The 15,098-nt window shown below is 37.6% G+C and overlaps 1 protein-coding gene across 3 annotated transcripts in view; it reads right to left on the bottom strand.

The window, feature by feature from the left end:
* The window catches only part of STXBP6 (syntaxin binding protein 6), a 94,924-nt gene that overhangs the window by 45,631 nt on the left and 34,195 nt on the right, over positions 1 to 15,098 (bottom strand). For all 3 annotated transcript variants that reach the window (XM_042047562.1, XM_042047563.1, XM_042047564.1), the window contains one exon: positions 13,478 to 13,663. In XM_042047562.1, the coding sequence (XP_041903496.1) occupies positions 13,478 to 13,631 (154 nt within the window). In that variant the 5' untranslated portion in view covers positions 13,632 to 13,663. The remainder of the gene's footprint in view (positions 1 to 13,477; positions 13,664 to 15,098) is intronic.

The following is a 15,098-nucleotide window of genomic DNA, read 5'->3' on the forward strand; positions in this document are numbered from 1 at the left end:
ACTTGAGGCTGATGATACTACACTTCAAAAGATGTGGCCAGGGAGCAGGTGAGAGCAGAGGAGTTACACAGCTGCACCCTTATGATGGACGCTGCACATTGTACTGAGCACACCTTGCATAGTATGGCATCAGCTGTCCCTGAAACTTCCAGTCATCTGTACCTCATAGAGATCCTGCTTCTGTTTGCTTTAAAAAATGAAACTAAGCACTAGTCAACATTTAGGTGATAAGGTAGCACCATACCTTGTGGAAAGGCAATCCTTCAATCAGCTACATTATGATTTGAGGGTTCTTGTAACGTATCTTTTGGCACTCACTATTCCAGTAAAACTAAATTCTCTACAAATTGCAGCCACATCAGTGTCAAAGAATGAACCTGAAAAATTAGACAAGAATTCTTAGTTTTATACTAGAAACATCAGAAGTGGGCAGTCTACTCCTTTTCTTTACAGTACTAATTACCCCTTATGCAAGCTTATAGTCATTTAGCAACTTGGTGATAACTGCCTTTGTTTCAAGAATATTGATAACTACATTACGAAACTACTCATTCAGTAAAAATAACATCTTACAAAAAAAGGACGTCAGTCAAGTTATTCCTATTCTAGGAAATTCTATGTGTACTCTGACTCAGACTGCTTTGACAGATAAAGCATATAGTCACGAAATAGCTTGACAAAGTTGCATGTGCATCTATTAAGTTTTCAGAATTTTTTGAATATCAATTTTATCCAATTCTTGAGATATTTGTAATATGCTCAAAACGAAACAAACCCCATGCTTTAAAAAAACATTTCTATAGTTAGGAAAACAATTTTAGTATCAGCCCTCAAATTGATGCATTCTGTTATAATTTAAACTAAATTGCCTGAAGTCACCATATTACTAAATTTTTATCTGTACTCTTTTGCAAGAAGTGTGGTGAGAAAACTTATAACAAATAGAGGAACTGGGTCTAAAGCTATTTTTAAAACATATGAAGGTGTATGTGTTGAGATCAATTTGTATTCCTCTCTCCCGTGTTTACTTAAGGCTCAACACATGGACAATGTAATAGACTATTTGTTATATGTATATGTGACAGTATTTGTGGAGGACAAAAAAAAGAGGCTGTAAATTCTCTTTTCATTGAGATTTATAGGCAAAAGAGAATGAAGCATGAACAACAGAAAAGGCAAAAAGCTTTCCTAGAGGGAAGGAGTAATACACTTTAACAGGTGGAAAGGAAGCCAGAGCACAACGAGCTATCACAGGAATTTACAGCTGAATCCCAAGCACTTAAAAGAATGCAACACAGTTGTTTCCAGTGCTCCATCCCTACAAATGTGTCTTAACGAACACTCATTAACAGACAAAAATACAGCTCTACAAGGCTGCTCTAGTAATCATTATTTCTTTGCTATTCTGTGAGCTTCTTACTCTTTTCAAAGAGTTTTAAAACCAAGCTCCATGGCCAAAAAAAATCCACACCATTTTTTCAGAACAGTTTCTCTGCCCTTCTGTTATGTGCAGAAGCTTCCTGCACAGAGCTGACAAGCAACTGCTGGAACTGCTTTAATCAAATATTATACAAATCAACTGAATACCTTTTGATCTCCTAATAGACAACCACTAATAAAGCATAGAGTTCACAAAAGCCAACAGAAGAAACATGAAACATCCAACTGAAGTATAGACAAAGTGTTCAGGGAAAGTAAGAAATAGTAATTATGCACTCCAAGTGATTCCTCCTGAACCTGGAATACAGCCAAGTGATAGGATATCAAATTTTCACAGAAATGGCATAGCCAAAGCCTGGGTTTACAGCTGCAGCAGGATTCTACAAACAAAAGGAAAAACAAAGAAAAACAAAAATATGGTCCAAAAGAGCAGATGAGGTATTGAAAATTAAGAGTTCGACTGCAAGTTGGAAAAGCCAGAAAGCGGATTCCTTAAACAGAGCAAAAAGATAAAAGGAGTTGGAATAATTACATGAGGTTAACAGACAATCAGCAACATTACTAGAGTGTGTTAGGAATGGAAGAAGTTGGCATAAGCAAAGGAGGATTAGTGTTATGTTTTATTTGTTTCAAAAAAGGATCGATTCCTGCACAGAGGTGGGCAGCTGGAAACTGAGTTAAGCATAAACAGCGCCAAGTGGACAGTGCCTTGTTACTAGTGAATATTCACATTCAGGAAGGAAGTGCGCAAAATTAAAACAAGAATTAACTTGAAGTGAGGCAACTATGTTTAGTGACTGAAACTTCTCCAAGAGGCAGTAGCCATGGCTAAATAATACAATTCATTAACAATAAAGGAAAAGGGATATTTTAAAAGCAGAAGTAACAAACAGAAACCTTGCCAAAGTGAAACTTCCACAGATCAGAAGACTAAAAAAAGTTGTCCACAACTGATTTATTTTAGAATAGGAGCTACTCACAGAAAGAGGGAATTTCAAACACTTTTCCCATCTTCTAAAGGCAGTACAGATATGCAAAAAGGGGAAAGACATCCTGAAACCAAGTTGATTGCCCTAAATTATGCTGGTGCTCTTAAAGAGATAAAAAAGTAAATGGAAAAAAAACAGGTCCACGTTAAGCAGACATGAGAACCATATTAAATCCTTTAAAGAAGTGACAAAGATTGAGCTGAAACAGTAAGAAACCATGGGTTATGGATAAACAGTTACAACAGAAAAAGCAGAGGTGTAGAAAGTCACAGATACATGTAATTCTTACAAGATTTTCTACACATCACTAAATTTTGAGTCCAAAGCAGTAGGTCACCTCTGGTCGTTCATGTCTTTGAGACCGCGCTACCTACCTAAATGAATGATTAAAACTATTCTTGAAAACATTTCTACGTGTTTAGTCTGCTGCTCTGGATAATTCCAGCAGATTGTCTGAACAACACCAGCGCCTCACTACACACAATTTTATTTTTAACAAGTAAAGGGTGGACCAGAATATTAAGGCTCCTTTCAACCTGGGCTGTTCTGCCATTCTCTGATTAGTGTAATGTAAGTACTGGACAATGATTAAACAAGGAAACATTTTTATCATATTTAAAAGGCAATTAGAGCCTTTAACGAAAAGGTGTTTCTCATCACCTGGATCACAAACCCCCACAACCGTTACGGGCTTTAGTCCTCACAGTATCTCAGTACAGACCGAAAGCCCTAACTTGCAAAATGGCAGCATCATGCTCCAATATATCATTAGGGGCAAGAGAAGTATGTGGTTCAACGAGCCGGTGTAGCTGCACATGTTGATTCTTTCCGTTCTGCTCTTCCCCTCCTGACCCTTTCTCCCTGGCCAGAACAAAAGCTATTTGACCTAAGCACAAAAATATTTTATTAGGCTACATCCAATTCTAGCTAGAACACAAACTTCACCTTTAGTTAAAAATGATATGAACACAGATCACAGAACACATCCCTGGAGGTGTTAAAAAATGACTGGACATGGTACTTAGTGCTACAATTCACCTGACAAGGTGATGATTGGTTCAGGTTGGACTCAATGATCTCAGAGATCTTTTCCAACCTAAATGATTATGTGATTCAATACTTCCAAAGTACAACACATCCAAAGGGAAACTTGCTTACTGGATTTTTTATCTCTGGGCGGTCAGGGGAAAACAGAGACAACAGGATTTAAAAAAAAAAAAAAATTAGGAGTCCAAATGAATAAAATATGAATGGCTTTATCAGTCAATACATACAGTGGTTCCTAATGCCACTGTAAAAACCCTCCCTCCTTCCAGTTCCTAACAAATTTCAAAGCATCTCCTCAACCAATTTTATGTTCCCCATTGTTAAAGACAATTTTTGTTCTTTTGTTTTCCAACTACATTTCATTTCAGATTGAACACTGGGCAAAAAAGCAGCATTCCCTCAAATGGTACAGCTGAAGGATTGTTTGTATATTTGTATGGCAAGCTTATGTGTGCTAAACCTAAGAAAACTATTCTTAAAAGAAACCATGATAGGTGAGTACAAAAATAAAGTAGAACAGAAATTATTCCAGAACTTTTAAAAGAGTTCTCTGCCTAAATGTTGTTTTCATTTGAAGCAAATTCACCAAATTTCAGCTGCCTAAAATCTTGCCAGATAGTATTTTAGAAAACTTTAGATATTCTCAGACATTTAAACAGCCGAGTTTTCTTTAGCAATCTGTCATTAGTGCAAGTGAATAAATATACTGACTGGAGGTTGAAAGCTTTTGTTTATTTCAGCTCATAATTCTTTGCTCACTCAGAAAAAGCATTCTTTGTGTAAATGCTTTAAATAAGTGTTGTAAACAGTTCTCTTGCTAGAAGTAAGAGAATATTCTTTTAACAGTTCTGTTTTCTTCCAAGTCACTGATCCAGTCACAGAAAACTGCTCTAGCCATTACTACTGTGTTGCACAGAGTGACACAAGGCACAGATTTAAGAAAACTAACACACCAGGGGCTGGTATCATATTATCCACGAAAAGCATTTACTAGTTATTTCATCCAGCGAGACGTTTATGTTGCAGCTTCCCTTCCAGCTGAGCCTGTCCTCTGAAGATAGGTCTAAGTAGACAATTTGAAAGGAGAACTAAATGTCTAAAGTAATTTTTCAATAACTGTTTAGAATTAGGGACTAAAAATGCCTGACAAGTATGTTCCACAATGTTATAAAGTTGTCTCAGAGCCAGCCACTAAAAACTTCACCCAAATGAAGTTTTCTTTAAAACAGTAATGTTAGAGAATCTGTATGGTTTTAACTTTGTCATTCCGTGAGGCTACTGAGAGTTACTGTGTGCTGCTGAGCTCTAATGAACAGAAAAGCAGCTGACAGGGTGTGCCAGACTTTCTCTATGAAGTTGTTCCAGCTAAACAGTTACTAGAGATTGTTTTAACTTGGACAAACGGGTAGGCTCCTCCCTGATACAGGGACAACAAAACTTTGCATAGTTTATATTCTCTCAGCCTCCCCACCCTTCATATGTTGTTTTTTCCTTCTTGTTAGGATATGCATAATCAGAGTACAAAACCAAGTTACTAAAAGTCTAAATGTAAGTAGGCTGGAGGAAAAACAATGCCTGCTGTAAATGCAGAGCACTTGTTCACAATAGCACATACACATGCATACATGAGAACATGAGCTTGTTTTTATTGCAACAGTCTGAAATATTCAGATATTATACCAGTGAGGGAAGATTGGACAGACTTAGTTCATTAATTAATTCCCACCCTACTGTGTTTTACAGGTGAGTCTTGCTACTTGACTCGTATCTTGAGCACCTGTGGCAGCAGTTTACATAAACCGGGGGATAGAGGCAAAACACACCAGTAAATCAACCATCAGTTCTGATCTGTTCTTTTTCTCTTTAACTTGCTTTAAAAGGATTATTTACAGATTAAAGTCCCAAACAGAAAATATTTAGACATCAGAATTGCATTATTCATCTTTTTCTTTGTCAAGGAAACAATAAAACCTACCTAATGATAGAGAAGCTTGATGTAGTATTCTAATCAGCTTAGCAGTTCCTTTGTTAAGTCCTTCTTATGGGCTGCTCTGCACTGAAAATTATTTGATAGTACAGTATTTAAAGGCCAGATGTATAGTGAAAACTTACAGGATTTGACTCATACAGCTTGGAATACTATAAAAGGATAAGATTTTAATCTGATGTTTATCTACTAAAAGAGTCTGTAATACAGTAAGCACTGGTCAGGGAGAAATAGAACTTCTGGTTTTGTTCCCAAGATGATATTACTTGTAAGAGCAAAACTATACAGCAATCAACAGAAATGCTTTCTGAAATGCAATGTCAAGGGAACATTCCAGATGTTTTCTGCCCAGTATGATGCAAGTTCAACAATACATAATGCAGTGAGGCAGGGTATTATGCATACTACACTCCGGCACCATGAAAACTAAGAAAACTGTTCAGAATGAGTCCTATTGCAAGCAAAACACAGCGGTTTTAACTGTTATGGTACCATAAGAATAGTTTCTGCCAAAGCTAGCAATTAGGGGATACTCACACAGGTCTCATGTGCATGGTTGCTGTACTCCAACTTGAAGGGAAAGCTACCATGGAAATTTGTTAAGTAGAGCCTTACTTACAGCTCTGCATTTTTATCACATACAAGATAGCAACAAACCCTGCCAAAAGCCTCACTTGGAAAAAGAATGAACTAACTGTTTCCAAAGACATCGCAATATTCAAACATTTTAACCTGGCATTAAACTTGATGCAAGCATCTGCCATGTTCTGGGCAAAACATGGCACTGAAATACATCATCACCACTGAAGTAAGGTGCTGCCAGCTCCTGAGGAATACAAACCTACCCAGCACAAGTAATTACAATAAATGGATGAAGCTCTACAGAGCCCCCATTCTCTTCTGAACACAGAGGGGAGTGAGGGGGTCTGCAACATAACTTGATATTGTCACTGGAAATAACTTTGCTAGCAACAAATGCAAGCACCACACTAAAACATACTCAGTGGTAAAGAAAATAGAATAACCTGCCACATACACAGTCCCAAGAAGGCATTATCTCATTCAGAAGTAGAACAGATAAGCACTGCAATGATAATTTTTTTTTTTTTTTTAAATTAGTGGAGCAAAGAAAGAAAGAAAGTGGAATGAAACACATTCTACCATCTACACATTGAAAAGTTTCAAGGCAAAAAGCATTCCAGAGGAGGAAAGCTGTTTTTTCAAAATTGCACCATGGCCAGAAGAAACAAGGATTCAAATGCCTTCTATGAACTCCAATTATCAACTAAGTTTTATACAAACAGTGCACTGTACACATCCAGAAAATTGTTTCCCAGCTTTTTGAATTGAAAAATTCAAAAAAATACAGTTGGAAAAAATGTTAAAGCAGACAGGAAATAGCATATGAAGGCTGACAACACCTCTGTATATTTACTTACTGGTAGTAAAAACAATTACTGTATAAAGACTAAATAAAAACTAAAGAATTTAGTATGGTTACACTTTACACAGGTATATACCAACACACTTACACCTAAGCATATCAAAAGATACCTAGCAGTAAAATGAAGAAAAAAAAGAGTTGTAGTTTATTCATCAGAAAATATATAATTGATTATTTTCCCTCTGTGCTGAAGACACTCTGAAAAAAATTAACCTATGTAATATTGCATTAAAAAGAAACAAACTGTCTATATCTCTACAAGTAAAGTGAAGTGATTTCTCAGGGCATCTTGCTATCCTAAAGGCAAAACCAGTCACCTTAAAAGCCATTCCTGGCACGCTTCCACAGATTCTTCCCAAACAGCAAACTATATCACTTTTCAGAGCTAGCTGTAGCAATGACTCACTATTTTACAGTAAAAAAAAAAAAAAAAAGGCTCTCCTCATAGCATCTTCATCACTGTACTTTATTTTTTACAACTATAATACTAGTTGTAATGGTTTCATATGAATAAAGGTCAGCTGAAGTTGTTACTGTTTCTCATGGCCAGAGATTCTAGTGCACACATTTGCACCAGCCCAGCTGCATGAGCAATGATAAAACATTTCACTGAGCACTTACAAGGCAGTCAGAGGCATCACTCCATGGGACTCCAGGAATAAACACAGAGAAGTTGCCATGAGACTGGAATCTAATGACATGTATGTGGAAACCACAGAATGTTACATCAGTTTAACTCCACCCACACTAGCAAACTGTACAACTTTGACTTAGTCAACATGAAAGCAAACTTTGCACAGTATCTGTGTAGGTTTTATCCCTGGGTAACTTGAAGCAAAAGCAGCCCATGACTCTGCACAAGAAAGTTTTAGAGGATCAGTAGCCAACTGAAGAAAGTATCCAACATGTCTGTACTTTGACACTAAAAGAGCTAACAAGGAATAGTACATTTATCTTCTGTGTTTTCTGCATTGTAAAGTCCTCTCCACTGAATTCTGGAGTTTCTCCACTGGCAATCAGGAAGTTTTATCAGGTATTTTCAGATAAAACGCTAAAGTGTTAGGCAGAGAATTAGTGATGGCAGCAGCCACACTTTTTATACCAATGGTTAACATTCAAGGAACTCATCCAGAACAGGAATGCTTGACATCTAACTCCTCTGAGGGACAGAACATGAATCTTTAAGCCAACATCTGCAACAAGCAGCCACTGCTAAACATCCTAGTCTATGCCCAGATGTTCAGCCATGGTCCAGTCCGTGTCCATGGGGCTGGGCAAAGCACCACAACTGGCCTGCAGCTGTCTGCAAACAGCAGTCCAGCTCAGAGCTTGAAGAAGACTGGACCACCATTTTGCTGGTGTGTTCTTCTGGGCTGACCAAATCTCTTATGTCAGTCATGACCTATGTTGTATAAATAATCAAATATTCAATAGAGTCTGACATCTAAGTGGGTCAGATTGAAAGTGAGTATGATGAACACTGAAGTAACATTCTCACTCCTTAATACAACATTTAAACAGAGGGAAATTACCACCACCACCCTCTATCCCCAGACCACAAAATACTCAGTAATACATCAGTACAGCCTTTGGGCAGACAAATAGAGCATTCTCCTGGAAAGTCAGTGGAAAATGACATTTACTTGGTTTCTCATGTCCTGAAAAGGAAACATGAGAATTCTCTGCACTATAAGCTCCTGAAAATGGGATGTTTTCTTCAGTAAGAAAACTCTGAAAAAATCCTGGGAGATTGTCACTTCAGTAAAACTCAAATGGAAAATAAGAACACATTAGGAGAAAACGGAACTCTTTTGATAACAAGTTCCTTCTCACTACTTCCCAATTTTCAGTTCAGCCACCATGCTGAAAACTCAATTGCACTTATCCTGCCCTTGAACTCCCCATGAAATTATGGCAGCCACATCAAGTGACCTCAAAAGGAGCAAGAGATTTAGGTCAATCCTGGGTTACATTCTATTCCACGAGCAGCCAGTATGGAAGGAACAACAGATTTGTAATTGGAAAAACAATTTCATGACACCATGGCCTTACAGCCGAAATATCAAAGTACAAAAGCTCCCATTGCAAGTGTAACTGAGCATGGCGGTTAGGTATCAGCTGTAAGCATACAAATGAGGATATCCACAGAACTATTTAAGCTCATAAACCAAGTCTCAGTCTCTCTGTATACTTAGAAACAGAAGAAAAAAAACCTAAAAGCCAGCAGCCTATTGTGGTAAATGCAAAAATCTTTTTAAATTATTGACTGCCTATCTTTTGAACAAGTCTGTCATATGGTCAATAAAGTCAACTTTTAAAGAAGGGAAAAAGCCCAATAGGCTCTCCCCCTGCACGTGCATCTTATTTTTGTGTATTATTTCTTATGATTTCTTTGCATTTCCTTTTGGCTTTTCTAGCACCATTCTTGATGGATTGTACTTCTGCATGAAAGCCGTTCAAATAAAGCCCTGAACTGACAGTGTTAATTTAATTTGGAGATGGCAAAGAAAGAACACTATTAAAAGTCATAACCACAGGGGTAAAATGTTTCCCTCTTGGTTTTAAAGAAATTAGGCTTTATACTCTAATCCCAAGGTTTTCAGCAGAAGGACTAGAAACATTGGTGCAACTAAGCTGAGTGCTACTACACAAAAGAATTCAGGTTCAAAAGGAACCATATGGTTCATTCAGTTCACCACCACTGCAATAGATATTTAATCCTGAAAGGTCAGCGCAACATCCATACACACAAACTGGAACATTTCCAATGCATAATGACATTAAAAGCCTTTTTAAATAATAGAAGTTATTTAAAAAATGTAATGATAGTGTCAAAGAAATAACACACATAGAACTCCGCACAACCAAGAAGCCAATGACCTATATTTCTGAAGTGACCTTTTAAGTATTTTATACTTAATTCAGAATTCTAAAAAAGGCTAAGAACTATTTTAAACAATTATGTTTCAATTATATAAGACAATGGTGACAAAATTAAAACTTAGATCTGATCCAATAACTATCACTAGGTCTGCTAGTGTGGAGGAGGTGATAAATATCCACTTTCAGCTTTGAATTTCTTGTCTTTTCTCTGTGTTAAATCCTCTTATACATTACAAAATAATCCCAGTTTTCATTTTCTCTGTTCTGCCTACAGCCACCCCACCTCTGTGTTTCCCATCTGTCTACTCATTTCTTGTTGTTCTTCAACTGAGTAACTCCTTAAAGATCTGTCTTGGCTCTGTTTGCCAGTTTAACTTGGCTAGCTCCAACACTACGCTAGAAAGCTGCAGGTAACCCAGCTGCTTGATTTCCACCAGGCTGTCAAGCAGTCTCACTACAGCTTTCTTAACTTAATCTGTCTCCAGTTTCAGATTACAGGCTTTAGATATACCTCTTTGGAGCATTAATGTTCATTTCTAACCAACTCAGTATTCAATATTGTAAAGTTAAAAAACCCAGTACATACTTGAAATACCAATATTAAGGAAGAATCTCCCTTACTCTCCTATCTTGCGCTGCTCAGTATTTTTTTCTTTTAATGGTTCACTATCCCATCTCTGAGACCTGAGGGCATTCTCCCTGCTCAGCATCGCTATCCATGCTTTCAGAAATTCAAATATACAACAACTATGATAGGATGTATTTTCAACACCAAACTTCAATTCAACACTGAAAGGAAAACATTTAACTCTGGTTATAACAATTTGTGTATTTTCTCAGTTACAAACTGAGCAGTAAATAGAAGTAGCTGTCACAGTGGCTGATGCTTCATTTTCTGTACCATATCTTGGTTGAAACTGCAACTAGACAAGATATTTTATATTCCCAAATACTTATATCCCTTAAGGATATAAAGAGTCAGTTTCTGTTCTTTCAACTGACAAATTCTGTTCTAAAGGGTAAATGATCAAATTCCTTTCAGCAAAGGCCAAACTGAATTAGTCCAAGAAATCTATGAAGAGAGAGATATTCCAGTCACTTTGTTTACCTAATAGATAGCAAACCTGGCAAAAATGGGACAAGAGTCAAAGGCTGGTAAAGGCATTTCCATGGGAGAGGTTGCAACACTCAGCATTAAAGCATGTGTTGGTCAAAATGTAAACACAAATCCAGAGCTAGCCACCACTCTGTCTGCTTCACTGTACATAATTACATCAAAAAAGGAAGGTAATCAAGTGTGTTCTGTTATCCCAAGATACAGTCTGTCTTGGACAGTTTGGAGCACAGCTAAATTGCCATGCCCACATTAACTTAGTCTTACTAAACAAAAACTTCTTCTGTAACAACTTCTTGCTGCAACTAAAACCATTACTGCTTCACAGCCATCAGGAATAGGCAAAAATTACAGTTTATCCTCGTCACAATTTCTTTTAAACACAGTGGCAGAAACAGTTGCTCCCCAATGCTCGGTTTTGTGCCTTTGATGATTCCTGAATAAATAACTAATTGCACTTGACCCTGCTGAATTGCATAATCTTCCTGATCAGACTATTTGGAATGTGACATCAGAGCCAGGCAGTCCTCTCCCTGCTCACTTTGTTGCCTACTGAAATTACCAAATATACTTTGCTTTTGTAACATAAAATAAATGTATATGAAAAAACCTGGTCTCAGATCTGTTCAAAACCCCACAAACAGCAAGCCACCTGTGAGGGTTCTCGCAATACCAATATGTAGTGTCTGCCACAAAGTAATTTTATTTAGATCCTGAATGCCTTTCCTTATCATAACTGACAAACTCTGCTCAAGTCAGGACACCTGATATTTCTTCCTTACTCATAATATGCTATCCTGTGGCAGAAAAACAATAAATGCATTCAAGACCACTCACTGTCTTAAAATCCATGTTGACTGATACATATAAATATGGGATGGGGGAGCTGAAGAAAGGCTAAGTTTTCCAGAATAGCAATTAAAAAAAAAAAAAACAAACAAACAAAAAACAAAACAAAAAAAAAACCACCTACAGAAAATTGTAAGCATAGATCACATCTCTAACCTTTAATCATGAACATGGGTATCAAATACCTGTGTATTTCAAAACTTACTGCACAGATTTAGAACATGATTGCTCTTTACAAGGAGACTTAGAAAAACAATTGGACTGACATTTGAAAAATATGACTGCCAAAGGAAGAAGAGCTTAGCTTTGTTTAAAAACATTAGTGATGTGAACATTTCTTTAAGAGATGGGAGGCCTAGGTTAGTTTCATCTATACCTTGAGAAGACTGAAACCTACAATTCTTACATCCAAACAGAGTATCCCAATCACAAGTCTAGGGAACAGCCTAGGTGAATCAATTTTTAAATCCTTCCTTGAAGCTCTGTATGTGGGCAGAATGGCTGAGGTCACTTGGTTTACTCAGCCTGAGAGGAGACTGAGGGGAGACCTCATTGTGGTCTACAGCTTCCTCAAGAGGGGAAGCAGAGGGTCACGCACTGATCTCTTCGCTCTCATGACCACTGATAGGACCTGAAGGAGCAGCTTGAAACTGTTAGGAAAGGCTTAGGCTGAGTATCAGGAAAAGGTTCTTTATTCAGATGGTGTTCAAACCCCTGAACAGGCACCCAAGGGAACTGGTCACAGCACCAAGCCTGGTGGAGTTCACAAAGTGTTTGGAAATGCTTTCAGACACATGGTGCCATTTTTGGGGTTACCAAAATGCAGGGTCAGGAGTTGGCCTCGATGATCCTTGTGGGTCACTTCCAACTCAGGATATTCTATGATCCTATAATGACAAGCAGCTGTAAATGAAAAGTCTTCTGGTTTTGTCTCACTGACCTCAGTATCCGTGTGCATATCCTCTGCAGCTTGTACTTTAACATAAGCATTTGTACATATGTATGCAAATAACATCTAGTAACATTCAGTAAATGTCCATTTTCAGGGTGGATGTGTGATGCCTTAGAACAGTAATAGAGTCACTGAGTTTTACCTCCTATGCTTTGAAAGTTTTAACATTATTTTTAAAAAAACCCCACAATTCGAAAGAGTCCATATAACACTCTCATTTAGTCCAAAAATAATTGCACTTTTCTGAGATTCACAGAACACTTCTTCTGGCCACTCTTTGTACTTCCAGCATGATGTACACACTCAAAGGGAGCAACTGATACACCTAAAAACCTAAGTGACTAAATCTCCCTAAAATACCAAAGGTATTCACACACACTCAGTTGGCAGACATTGAAACATGGCATAAAAACATGGCATTGTATATCATTTTAATGTCCTGAAAAGTTCATCTTTCTAAGAAATATCTTAATCTGACTAAGGAAAGACTGTTACCAACTATTCTATTTGTTCATACTCTGCAGCTGTGATGTGAGAGAACACCTAGGGGTTTTTTAAACAATGAAACCACCTGTTCAATTTATTACACTATATAAATATAAATAGCCTAGAGCACGTGGTTCCTCAAGACAAAAGGTATAAGTGCTACAATTCTCTGATTACATTATGAAGATTGGAATCACCCAGCTCCTTATGCTACAGACACCAGCTAATCAGTTAATCAAAGATAAGCCTAAACAAATAACTGGATGTCAAAAGTCATTAATCTTACCTGACAGGCAGATGTATGTTAAATATTCACCCTGACCCCCAGTAGCTAGAAAAGGAATCTTTTTTTTTGTTCTTCTTTTCACTTGAACAGCTCCCAGCATCCTTTCATCATGTGGGGCAAAAATCTCTTTGCTGATTGCAGATTTGGCATTCATTGTAGATCAAAGGTATAGCAGACTGCTGCTCCCTAAAAATAAAATCATAAATACAAAACAATATTAGAAACTCTTAAGTTATATCAAAGTCATTAAAAACTCTGACCTTCAAAGAAAGTTTTTAATGCCTCAAAAAATTTAGAAAATAATTTCATATTCTTAGAGGCAGAATTTTCCAAGTATTTAAGTGTCTTCACTGAAGTTGCTCTCCACACTTCTTAAATTTGCTTATACTAGCTTATTTTGGGCAGAAGCCATTCATGCTAGCACTTCAGTATGTCACAAAATCTTCTCAGAGAAACAACCTGTTTAACTTCATGCAGCATAAAAGCTTCATTAATTCCCCCTCTGATAAGTGAGGGAAGCTCAGATCTGTGCCCCACATTCACAGGGAAAGCAGTGCAAGGGCATTGGGAAGGAGCACTGTGGTTGTGCTGGCACACAAAAAGTCCCGTTCACAGAAGATAGAGAAAGCTTCAGACTTGGTGAAATTGTTCCTTCAGGAGCACTGCTCTTGGTGACAGTACTTGATTGCACAGCTCTTGCACCTCTTGCAGCTTTAGCACCTCATCCCCTCAACTCCTCTGGAATTACTAACTGGGCAACTGCAAAGGAAACAGTGTCAGAGACACCATCGGGGTCAACGCAGACAAAACCACACCTCTACTTTTGTGCTAAGTAATTTTGACCCAGGTCAGTTCCTCAGTGTGTTTCGTAATGAAACAGCACAGTTGACTTAGGAGAGACATTTGTCCCAGGAGAGTCATACGCATTTGTAGAGGAAAAAATCCTTGTAGAGAACAGGGAGGGAGGAGGGAAGCTGCTTAATCATGGGTGCCCCACAAAACAAAACTCAACACAGCTTACAGAAGAGGCTAACTAAAGGAGGGAGAACTCAGAGGGGACATTAACAAGTTCTTTGTGTAACCTATAACTGGTTAGTTCTGAAGTCTTATAATACATACACAGGCCCCCATTCATGGAAACTGCTGAATGACACCTTTAATTGTTCATACATAATGACACTCCAATACACATAGATTAGTTTACTCATTTCTGCATTACTAAGACTTGAAAGCTGACAGAAGTTTAACATCCTTAGCTTTCTTGGTATGAAGAAGATTATACTCAGGCCTGAACTATCTGATAATTCTGCCTGCGGGATCATTTGATATTTACCACAATTTAAAAGAAATGTAAATAAATTACAGATAAATTATATTATCATGGATCCAAGAGAGTCATGGATCCATTCTTTTTTGTGTGCATACTACCAGCAAAGTAAGTGTCTTAACACTTTCAGAATCAATGTTTTGTTGTCACTATTTATGATATTGGCTTTGTCATTTTATATACATCTACCAGAAGCTGTAGGCAGACAGGCAAAGTAGATACCAAATGCTGTGACTGGAACCTCCAACTGAAGTGTGCACTCCTGGCTGCAGAGATTGTGATCCTTCTGTTCCC

The sequence above is a fragment of the Corvus kubaryi genome, unplaced genomic scaffold (genome assembly GCF_017639235.1).
Source record: "Corvus kubaryi isolate FWS band 111438036 unplaced genomic scaffold, C.kubaryi_AGA036_p1.0 66, whole genome shotgun sequence".
NCBI classification, from domain to species: Eukaryota; Metazoa; Chordata; class Aves; order Passeriformes; family Corvidae; genus Corvus; species Corvus kubaryi.